Below are 12,331 nucleotides of genomic sequence, written 5' to 3' on the forward strand. Positions count from 1 at the left end.
AAAACAGAAACACTTATTTTGAAAATGTTACGCTGCTGCATGGCTTTTCCAGGAAAATCGCCCACGAGGAGCAGTATCCGCAGAGGGAAATGGGGGCAGAAGAAGAGGGGAAAAGTGATTAGGCAGCCATCGTCTGGGTCCGAGACAGGCACAGACAGCAGTGGGGATGAGAAGGCAGAACACCTACAGGCATGGCTGAAGCAGAAGAGTGCCTTGAGCAAGGAGAGAAAGAAGGGCAGTTCAGAGGGCAGTACAGGGAAGGACGTGGTGGGAGGGGCCATACTCAAGGAAGGCCACAAGGGGGCACTCGATGTGTGGGTGAGGGAGGCTGCCATAGCCCCATTGAGTGGGTTAGCACAGAGGGAGGTCCTAGCCCCAGGCTGCATTGACGGGAGACCAGTCATGACAAAGTTTGGCCGCGCATCTATGGGAAAGGACGTACACAAGAGGACAAGGACAACAATGGCATGGCATATAGAGGAGAAAGTGAAAACTAAAATATGGTGGAAAGAATTCATAGACATTTTTTCACTGTTGGCATATCAAAAAAGAGGGTATGATGTGTGCAAGGGAAGACAAGAAGGAAGAGGAAAAGGGGGTAAACAGGAAAATGGCAGTAGAGCAGACATTCGAGAATTGGTTGTCAGCATTTCACGTCCTATCCACAATTATACTACGGAAATATCCTGAGGAGGGGACGGCTCTGTTAGCTTACGAGCAGAGGGTTTTTAAGGTACACAAGGCGTTTGACGGAGATGCATGGTGGCAATATGATCACACATTCAGGATGCTAATGGATTGTCCTAGAATGGGACGAGGAAGATTACAATATATACATCTTCAATGTACTGAAAGAGAAGTGGGAACAGAACTCAGGGAGCTATAATAGGAGACCATATTGGTAGAATATATGGGAAGCGAGAGCGGGTACAACCATAGGAGCAGCGACAGCAGGTACCAACGATCAAGGGAGCAGCATTTTCGGAAAAGGCAATTTGGGAACCTACAGAGCTGGCAGAGCAGCATGCCACCCACATTGCAGGGCAGTGGAGGGTGGCATGGACAGCAAGGGGCCACCCGCGCTCTGCTGGAAGTTTGAGAGGGGAGCTTGCAGCTGGTGCAAGGAGTGCACATTTAGGCACCAGTCTGGTAAATGCAGTGGAGACCACAGCAGCACAAAATGCACAAAGGCAGCAACCTCCAGTGCTAGACATAGCGAGGGCAAGCATACATAGGGGTCAGGGCACAATGGGAAGGTCACTGGTAAAGTTGGAGGAAATGGAGAAATGGCTACGGGTCTTCCCTGACACAGAAACAGCTGAATTAATAATGCAAGGATTTTCTGAAGGGTTTACCATCCCATTCAAGGGGAAAGGGTCACAGGGCATACTGTATAATTTAAAATCTGCAAAAAAACCCCAGAGGTATTAGGGGACAAAATACAGAAAGAGATAGAACTGGGCAGAATTTGTGGGCCATTTGAAGGATACCATTTCAGGAATTCATCTGCTCTCCCTTTGGTATAGTGCCAAAAAAGGAGGAGAGGGAGATTAGACTTATCCACCACCTATCATACTACCAAGGTAAGTCAGTTAATGACGACATCTCACCATTAGATGCGGCAGTGTCTTACACAGATTTCCAGGAGGCAGTAAAACTAGTCAGGGGGGCAGGCAAGGGAGCATGGTTAGCAAAGGCAGACCTAAAATCTGCAAACAGGCTCCTCCTGGTACACAGGGCATCACAACAGTGGCTATGTTCACAATGGGGGGGTAGCTATAACTACAACAAATGCCTACCCATGGGTTGCACAATGTCATGCCCATATTTAGAAAAAGTGAACTTTTTCATGCAATGGACACTAAATAGGTTAATACCAGAAGCAAGGGTAGTACATTATCTGGACAATTTCCTATTTGTAGGACTACAGAAGTCAGGTCTGTGCAAAGCAGCACTAGGCAGCTTTAAGGACTTGGCAGAAGAGTGGGGTATACCATTGGAACAAGACAACACGATGGGGTCAACACAGAGAATTCAGTTCCTGGATATAGAGATCGACAGACAGGAAGGTGTGGGCTGCATCCCGAGGGAGAAAGTGGAGGACTTGACAGCTATCATTAAAAGGGTGAAAACAAAGGACAATGCTACGGACAAAGAGCTGCAATCCCTTGCAAGGAAATTAAACTTTGCAGGTAGAGTCACACTACAGGGGCAGGTATTCCAGAGGAGCATTGAGATAAGAACAGAAGGGGCCACGCAGAGACACCACAGGCTGGGGACAGGTATCAAGAAAGACCTGGCAGTATGGGAAAAATTTGTGAAGGAGTTCAATGGCTCGGTTATCTGGCGAACGCCTGTCAACCAGGAGGGGAAAAAAGTGCTGTTTACTAACGCAGCAGGCGCCTGTGGTTTCGGCGCGATATTGGGAATTAAATGGTGCGCAGAGGAATAGCTAGAGACATGTCATGCCATAGAATGGACCAAGAGTATCACGCTACTGGAACTTTTCCCAATATGTATGCGCCTGGTGTAGCGAGCTCAGTAACAAAGAGGTGACGGTGTGGTCCGACAACATGGCAGTGGTACAGGTGTTTAACAAAGGGAGCGCCTCCTGCCCTCTGGTGCTGAGGCTATTGAGTGCAATTACATTGAAAGCATTGAAAAATGATATATGTTTGAGAGCCAGACACATTTCCGGCGAGGTAAATGAGGTTGCTGATGCCCTGTCTCGATTACAGTGGGAGGCATTCAGGCCTCTGAGGCCAGACCCAGAGTATCAAAAGCCACCTATGCCAATGGAGGCATGGCACCGCTACGATTGCTGCAGGAGAAGGAGAGTGTAGCCCAAAGCCAGGCAGGGCAAAGGAGAAAAGATCAATGAAAGGTCGGAGAGAGAGCCCGGGCGAGTCACAAGAAACCTCGCCAAAAACGCTTTGGCCCAGAAAACGGGTAAGTAATATGAAAAACACTTGCTGGATGCAAAGAGGGTGATTGAAAAACGCAATGACATAACAGTGAGCGATATGAGCAGATTTCTGGAATGGGCATTTGCGCAGGGTAAAAGGAAAAGTGGGGCCGCAGCTCAACTAGCAGCAGTGACATATGCATTTAAGGCAGCCAGGATGACAGATCCAACCAACAAACAACCCATTGATAAAATATGCAATGAGGGAGTGGGCCAAAGTAGAAGGGAGCAAGCCAGACACCAGGAGACCCCTGAACTTTGGGAAATTAGTTTGCCTGTTAGCAGCGCTCGAGGAAACATGCTCCAATGCATACAAAACAGCACTTTTCAGGGCAGCATTTGCCCAAGCATACTTTGGGGCTCTTAGGATTGGGGAGCCAGTGGCACGGAACACTACAGCGGGAGATGGCCTGCCCCTGCAGGATATCAGCATGGGAAGAAGGTATTCTTAAGAAAATCCAAAACCGACCAAATAAGATGGGCGATAGAGTCAGGATGCATCAAAGAGAAGGGCCCCCGCCCCAGATGCATCACACAGTCCTTTTTGGAAAAACGACTTGCGCAGGGGGGTCAAAAGAATCAGCGGATGGAAATCCAACTGTTTTAAAAGATATGTAAGAGAGGAACATTTATAAATAAAGCATCACGTTGCCCCCCCTACCACAGATGATGGCCCGCACAGATCGGCATGAATAGTGGGCCATTCGTTCGTGGGCCGGGCAGGGCGTCGGATAGAGGACAAGAAAGAAGGTTTGCACTTTCCTGAAAACAATCAGTTCCTGGTGGGGGATACCCAGAATGCATTGGGAGGACATAAATAAAAGACTGTCAGATCCAATTGGTATCAGAGACCGGCTGGAATATTTGGTTATACACCTGGGGGTAATGACCTGGCACGGATGGGAAAGGGGCAATTGCAGAGGGACATTTGCAAATCTTTACACAACATGGCACATTGTTGGAGGGGGACCGAAATGTTCATGTCAGAAATAGTACCCAAGAGGTTATGGCATGGTGCAGTTTGCAGAAAGGCGGTAGAAACATCTGGGAGGAAGCTGAACAAAGCCTTGGAAAGGTTCTGCAGGAACACGGGGCTACACTTCATCAGGTACGGCCTGTCCCAGAACAACCCTGATTTGTCTCACCACGATAGGGTTCACCTATCGCAGAAAGGGATGGGGGTGTTCACGGATAGCATCTTTCGGCCACTGGAGAATAGGTGGTGCTGATAAGGGTACGTTTGGGGGCTTCCACTCATGTGTGTCGACACGTGTCTAATGAGAGGATGCCAATTGGGCAGGGAGAAAGGACCCAGCCAAGAATAGAGGCAAAAGTCTGTCTTGCAGGCACGCAAAGAAAAGGACTTGCCAGCAGAGCTCGAAGAACGGTGGAACTCTGAAGAACAATCGGCTGGTGCAAGGCATCACTCACCTAGGACACGAGGGGTCCAAAAGCACACCTGTTTTCTATTATCTGGTTATTATTGCTGTAAATAATAATAAAAGCCTACGGCCACATTTCCATTCCACACAGAGTCATATGTAATTTCTGTTACTAGTTGGGGGTATGAAAGAGAACATGGGTGCTTACACTAGTTAGCCTATGCCACAGGGCCCGGACCGTCCCCAGGGGGCAGGAAGATAGAGGGCCGCGGGATTTAGGCGTAGGGCGTAGGCAGAGAGGCTCTGAGTTGGAGGGCAGCCGCGAAGCACCGTCATCAATAAATTGCCATGGCAACAGGCGGACGAAAAAAAGAAAGAGAAGAAAGGTGCGAAAAAAAGCAGCAGGGGGCCGGGTGAGGACCCGGCCCCCAGGAGATTAATAAAGGCAAGAGGAGGAAAAAAAGTGCTACCAGGAAGGTAGCAAGCACAACGGAAAGCAAGCACACCCAGTTGGGGTAAAGCTTGCTGTAAGGAGGGAGGCAGAGCTTTCCCAGTTTCCCACCTAACCCACCCTGGGAAAGGAGGTAGTGAATAAGATGCTGGGTGGCAGGTTCGGTACCCGGCCGAGTCGTAGGCGGCATGTGTCTAAGGAGAGGATGCCAATTGGGCTAGGAGAAAAGAACCAGCCAAGGATATAGGCAAAAGTCTGGCTTGCAGGCACGCAAAGAAAAGGACTTGCCAGCAGAGCTCGAAGAACGGTGGAAAGACCACTAACGCAGAGTATGAACGAGCTCTGAAGAACAATCGGCAGGTGCAAGGCATCACACACCTTGGACACGAGGGGTCCAAAAGCACACCTGTTTTCTGTCATCTGGTTTCTATCATCATTATTGCTGCAAATAATAATAAAAGCCTACAGCCACATTTTTATCCCACGCAGAATGGTATGCCGTTTTTGTTACTAGTTAGGGCTATGAAAGAGCATGGGTGCCTACACTACTTAGCCTATGAGACTAGACGTTGGCCTGTAAGCCCCCGGGAAATTTGGGGAGGTCGAAAGGTGGTCACATTTAAGCTACATGATGTGTTAACATACACACCTTCAAGTCAAACAAGAACACCTGGCTCCCCATTTGCAGTGAGGTTAAACCCCCAGGTTGGACTCTGTAAAGGAAGGCTGAACAGCTTTGGATTACAGTATTGAATACAGGTGCTATCTCAATAAGTGATTATATTTGTATTATAACTCACTAACACCGTAATGTCTTGCTCACACAATTAAAAACTGTCTTTTTTTTAAAGAAACAGAGAAAGAGTTTTCAGAATGCACAGTGCAGGAATCCCACGCTCTTGCGTACTGCGTGGCTGTCGCGGGCCTGGGTTTCTTTACGTGTACACAATAGGCAGTAATTTTCCTAGTAGCCTATGGCCGAGCTGTAGTCTGTACATCCTTACGGCTGTCCTGGTTCAGTTGTGGGCACTGCCACAGTGAGCCGGCTTTGAGTGTTGTACTAACACAGTACTTTTGCAGACCAGAGGCAAAGGCCACATCAAGCGAACGTTAAGAGAAAGCCAGGCACTCCCATAGGCAGTCTAATGGACAGTCCCAGTGACTGCCCGCCACCTCAGCCAAGGTGTACAAAGCAACAACCACAAAAAAGAGAAATCTGCCTTAGATGTCCAAGATAGGCCAATGGCCTCCTCCGGACGGCAGCCATTTTCAGGGATGTAGAAGCGGAGGGTTCAAAGAACATGGCCTGTGCTGCAGCGTGGTCCTCAGTCACAGGGAGAGCATGGCAGCCCCTAATAGTAATGTGCTGAAATGTGTTTGACACAAAAGAACACCCCATTGATACGGTTTCCTCCCTTTTGGGTTCTAGAGCGGTCTATAACATCAAGTTAATACATACTCAAACCACCCTTTTTGCATTCAGGTAGACACACAAGGTAATTCAAAAAATATACATAATTTAATCTCTATCACATAAAAAACATAAAAAACACAAAAGTAGTGTTTCTCTATAATAGACAATATTTCATTGAAACAGGTATGTAAGGTAATGTGACACACCTTATTCCTTATGAAAGGAGAATACTATAAATGTCGTGTATAGAACCAACTTGTGAAGATTTGTATACGTCACAAATGTGTTAAAATGCATACCTGTTTCAATGAAATATTGTCTATTATAGAGAAACACATCTTTTGTGTTTTTTATGTTTTTTATGTGATAGAGATTAAAATATGTATATTTTTTGAATTACCTTGTGTGTCTACCTGAATGCAAAAAGGGTGGTTTGAGTATGTATTTACTTGATGTTATAGACCGCTCTAGAACCCAAAAGGGAGGAAGCCGTATCAATGGGGTGTTCTTTTGTGTAATATTTTGTAGTCCTTTCCCATAAGGCCCCTAAAAAGAGGACAAGATCGCTCTGGTTAGCTGATGCTGAAATGTGTTTGGACAGGAGGCCTGTGCATGACACAAGTGCGGGGGGTAGGGAGGGCATCCAGGCGTGGCTGTATGTCACAACACCATGCTTTAGGCACCAGCCAGAGTGACACTGGCAAACTCTATCATCAAGGCGCTAGAGCCACACAATATGCAATCGTGGCGCATGCAACAAGGGAGACCTTTGCACAAAGGAAAGGTGTGCATGCCCACCGTGCCTGAAGGGGCAGAACAGTCTTACCCTCCTTTTTAAAGACTGCGCATGTGCTTAAAATACATCTGTATGGCTGCTGAGCTGCTTCCACGATGTTCAGTGAGGAGGACTTCTTGAGGGTGCGCCTTCCTTGCCATAGGATGGCACATCAATGGGCTGTTGCACGGTGGTCGGTCAAAATCTCGAAAAAAAAATCTCGACTAACAATAAGGTCGAAAAAAAAAGACCGAAAAAAAAGTCGAATTTCTCTTTTTTTAATTATATATTTATTTTGGGGTCCGGGATTTTAAAAAAAATGGTTAAAAAAAATAAAAATTAAAAAAAGGGGGGGTTTGGGGGAGAACCCCCCCATTTCGAATAAAAAACGTCATACTTTTTTTTTTTCGGTCTTATGACCCTAAACCCTGTTGCACAAGTGCCAAGGACGAGATTGCTCATCCTAGGGGCATGGGGAATACCATTAGGAAGAGGTTTCCTGGCAGTTAAGTTGTTAAAGAACCAGTACACGGAGGGAGGGTCTCTAAAAGGCCTGGCAACATCCGTTAATAGCATGGAGCAGACTGGGCTCTAAACAGAGGAGAAACTACAGCCACTTTTCAAAGATAGAAGTGTAAGGACAGGGCTATTCCTAAAACTATGAATGGACCTGCCACAGTAGACCAGCACTGGCCAGAGAGCCAGTCCAGTCATTATCTCTAGTCTAAAGTTCCCCTTAAAGAGGGGACACCATTCAAACAGATATCCAATCAATGTAGGGCAATCATGACACAAAACATAACTTGGGACTCTCCACAAGAAGGAAGGCTCCCAAAGTGCAGCTGCCGCAATCAAGCATTATTGCAGAAAGGGGTGACACTTGACCTTTAGCAAGACCAAGTGTCACTGTGTTGCTGAAAAGAATAGCTCGGCCAAATAAACGCGCGCCCATACGCCTAGGACACATATCTGTATCCTATCACAGCCGACGCAGCCCTTTATTCTTCCGAGGTCAATACATTGCGAACCATTGCAGTGGGCAATATTAGACTCTATTTGTACAGTACATAGAAGCAGGAGGAATATGGCATGAAGCACTACATAAATATATATTATTAGATCTCACTGGTTAGTAGAACAAACGGTGGCATTAATTAGGTGTGAAAGTGGATTTCAAATGACAGCATCATGCAAATTCCCTCAAATCTGCTGACAGAAGCCCTTTGTGATGTCACATTTGCACAATCAGTACGCGCCCATCTGTTTGCTGAAACCACAGGAGGAATGTGACAAATGGTACATGCAACTTTCAGTGGCCATTTTAACAACATTTGCACATCCCTGCTGTCTGGCACGGTGCCCCCTCCAAGCCTCTGGTGTTCCCGGTTCCTACTGGAAATTCCATGTGTCTCTTTTAACATCAGTTAAACGTAGCAGCGCTGGACTTTTCGACAGATTTTCCCAGATTCAGGTACTGGCGAAATATTCGCTGGATATCGGATCCGGAAAAAAAACAAATTTCCATCATTCAACTGCTTTAGTATGTCGGGACTTTAAGTGTTGAAGCCGGGGTTCAAACCCAGGTTGTTAGGAACAGGGGGTGAGACACTTCAAAGACTGATCAGGAGGTCTGTGAAATCAGTTGTTAGGATTTGACACTGCAGAAAATATTTAAATACAGCTTTTAAGGTTAAAAGGTGTGCACCTTTTATACTTTTCCAGTGACATGATCGGAAACACCCTCTATTGGGTTATTTGTCAGGTGTTACTAATTATCATGCTTATTCTGCCGTGAGGCAAACCTTTTTTGGCGTTTAGGGGTGGGGACGGTGATAACAAACGAACCATCCCACCCGTGCAGGTGGGATTCTACAGTCATAATTTCCATTTTCAGCACTGAGAGGTAGCCACATGTTTTAGAGGGCCTTGCGCTGTGCATAATTTCAATTTGTAATTACAAAGTTTTGTTCTATACCAATGTCATCAGAAACAGTGCATTAAAGAAAAACAAGCCCAATTATCCTGTCAACTACATGGCAAGTAATAACTAACTAGCTTACCAAATAACATTACAAGCAGTAACTAACTAGCTCACACAATTAAATAAAAAGCATTAACTAACTAGCTTACCCAATGACATCAAAAGCAGTACCTAACTAGCTTTCCCAATGACATCACAAGCATTAATTAACTAGTTCACCCAATGAAATCATAAGCAGTAACTAACTAGCTTACCCAATGAAATCATAAGCAGTAACTATCTAGTTTACCCAATGACTTCTCAAGCAGTAACTATCTAGCTTACCTAATGACATCCCAAGCAATAACTAACTAGCTTAATCAATGACATCACAAGCAGTCACTAACTAGCTCACCCAATGAAATCATAAGCAGTGGCTATCTAGCTTACCCAATGACATTGCAAGCAGTAACTATCTAGCTTGCCTAATGACATCCAAAGTAATAACTAACTAGCTTACCAAATAACATTACAAACAGTAACTAACTAGCTCACACAATGAAATCAAAACCATTAGCTAACTAGCTTACCCAATGACATCCCAAGCAATAACTAGCTAGCTTACCCAATTACATCACCAGCAGTAACTATCTAGCTTACCTAATGATATCCCAATCAATAACTAGCTTACCCAATGACATCACGAGCAGTAACTAACTAGATCACCCAATGAAATCATAAGCAGTAACTATCTAGCTTACCCAGTGACATCTGAAGCAGTAACTATCTAGCTTACCTAATGACATCACAAGCAGTAACTATCCAGCTTACCTAATGGTATCCCAAGCAATAACTAACTAGCTTTCTAAATGAAATCATAAGCAATAACTAACTAGCTTATCCAATGACCTTACAAGCAGTAACTAACTAGCTTAATAAATGAAATCATAAGCAGAACCTATCCAGCTTACCCAATGACATCACAAGCAGTAACTAACTAGCTTACCAAATGACATCACAACTCGGGACACAGCGTTCTCAGTCAATGATATTTAAGGAGCTTGGCGCATCTTCAAACCAAAGGAGATTTTTTGGGAACCTTCTGAAATAATACCCCGGTAGTTCACTTCAATCAGGTTTCTTTGAATGCTGACTAATTCTACCAGTATATGCCTGTGTTCCGCCCAAATGGTTGGCTGCTCCCTCTTGGTTCCCATTACCCGCCACTGCCTCAAATGAAATGAAATAAAGACGCACTTAACCGGCTTCCTTGCTGCTTCTGCTCCTCACCACTGGAGAAGGCCTCTCAATTGTTTTGTGGACTGCCATGGACATAGAAAAGAGACTCTTCCTTTAGCCCACTTTTCAATTTTCATGGCAGTCTACTTGCTTAGAAGCCTTTTCTTGTGGAATAAAAGGTTAGTGCTCCCCACATAAACCGTATTTTCCCAGAAAATAATTAACTATTAGCACCCCGGATGTTTTGTTGGGGAGCTAATAGCAATAAACACCTTAAAGGGGGACGCGAGGGCTGGTAACAGTGAAGCAGACCTTAGTAATGACCCTGCTTCTCTCTGGCCCATTGTCTCGGGCTGTTACCAGCTTTGATGCCACGCCCCCAAAATAATTATTGCCTAAATAGGTTTTCGTATGAATTACTTGTTACCCAGGAAGTGGAATGTAAGAAATGTAGGCAGGAGTGGAATGAGAACCAAAAGTGGCCCTGGAAATAGTTTTCAAAGTGGCCCCATATAACAATGTGTGAGAAAGCCCAACCCCTTTAAGAAGGATTTTGGGGGCGGTGGGTTCTTCCACAAAATAAATTGGGGGGAAAAAGGGTAACCACACAAATGAGTCTCATGGTGCAGGGGCCCACTGGGAAATCTCTGTAGTCCCCTGTAGGCAAGCCCACCCCTGCAAGTAAGTAACGTTCTCTATTGATGACAGCATAACAAGTAATTGGTGGGATATTCCATTTAAATGGCATCCACTCCCTGGCCTCATGCTTTTTCCCCGCTATTGAATTTTCCCTATTTTTTGTAGCACTCTGTGCTTCTCAGCTATAGGTTTGAGCTAAAAAATGCAAAAGCATCCAACAGTTGAATAGGTGGGTGGACTGGGGGAAAACATGTCCGCCCATGGAGAACCACCAGTCATTATGGTTAGTCTATGACTTCACATTTGCATATTTTCATAAAATGTATTAGGCGGACCCACACAGAGCTTGTAGGGCGTGGTGTTCTACAGACTATAGCATGGGCGACCTGCCCCACAAACCTCAGTGGTCCCACCCCCGTTAGCCCACTCCAAACCTGCGTCCATATCCCACCCCCGTTAGCCCACTCCAAACCTGCGTCCATAAAACCCAAACAGCATAAAACAAAGTAAATTCCACGGAGGCGGAAATCCTTTTTATCAGTGCAATTTCAAATGACACAATACTGATACAGTACATTAGCTCCAGAGGGGCCAGATATGCAGAGAGACTAGTCTGGCCTAACGCAGGTTCACCGGAGGCAAGCCTGCAGGCGTTAGATGACACTGCCCAGAGAAAAGCACTATCCCCTCCCCCCACCACCCCACCAGCCCACCGCTCTTTACCCTTCTGCCAGGTGATCGCAGGTCTCGGCGCTCCGGAGGTCTCGCAGTGCAGCACCACGGACATGCCATCGATCACGGTGCTGTCCAAGGGGCCGCGGGTGATGTTGGGTGCTATACCTGCGTGGGGAGACAGAGGGCAGCATGCTTAGTTAGTATGATAGCACCTTCTCCGCGGACACTTTTCCCCTGGAGTCCCCCTCAAGAAGCCCCCGATCAAGTTATCACGATCACACCGTCTGCACACGCCTCCCTTCCCTCCTACTCACCCCCTTCCAATAAGCACCTTCTCAACCTGAAAGCAATGGTAGCATGCAAGATAGCTCAGTGGGATAATGCATAGTTGGCACACATATGTGTGCAATATGCAGGTCACAGGTTGTAGGTTCTGACAGGGGTAATTCAGCCTGCCATCCTTGCAAGGTCGAAAACATGAACGCCATGTTGGTGAGTAACAACAACACAACAACAACAGCTTTTAGTACATGTTTCCACTAAGGCACAGCGCTGCGGCAGGAAGTGCCACATACATATAAGCTACACGTACGTGTTTGCACTGTTGATGCAGCCCCGTTGCAATGATAAAAGCACCCACAAGAGTTGATGTTTTAAATATGCCATGAGCAGAAGTAATCTGGTCTGTGTGGTTACCGAATACCTCGAAATATGCTGTTGCGACAGGGCCAGTCACGTGGCAGGCAGACTCTGCCCCAGCCCTGCCTGCTTTTCAGAGACAAGGGCCTTTCAGGGACGCTCTCACTGCCCATGTGCTGAGATTCTGGGCAT

The 12,331-nt window shown here is 46.1% G+C and overlaps 1 protein-coding gene across 7 annotated transcripts in view; it reads right to left on the minus strand.

Moving 5' to 3' along the window:
* Window positions 1–12,331, minus strand: part of SDK2 (sidekick cell adhesion molecule 2) — a 1,531,827-nt gene that overhangs the window by 350,310 nt on the left and 1,169,186 nt on the right. For all 7 annotated transcript variants that reach the window (XM_069655112.1, XM_069655110.1, XM_069655117.1 and 4 more), the window contains exon 10: window positions 11,549–11,665. In XM_069655112.1, coding sequence (XP_069511213.1) covers window positions 11,549–11,665 — 117 coding nt within the window. The remainder of the gene's footprint in view (window positions 1–11,548; window positions 11,666–12,331) is intronic.

This window comes from Ambystoma mexicanum, chromosome 3q (genome assembly GCF_040938575.1).
Source record: "Ambystoma mexicanum isolate Mex_15411 chromosome 3q, UKY_AmexF1_1, whole genome shotgun sequence".
In the NCBI taxonomy this organism is placed as follows: Eukaryota; Metazoa; Chordata; class Amphibia; order Caudata; family Ambystomatidae; genus Ambystoma; species Ambystoma mexicanum.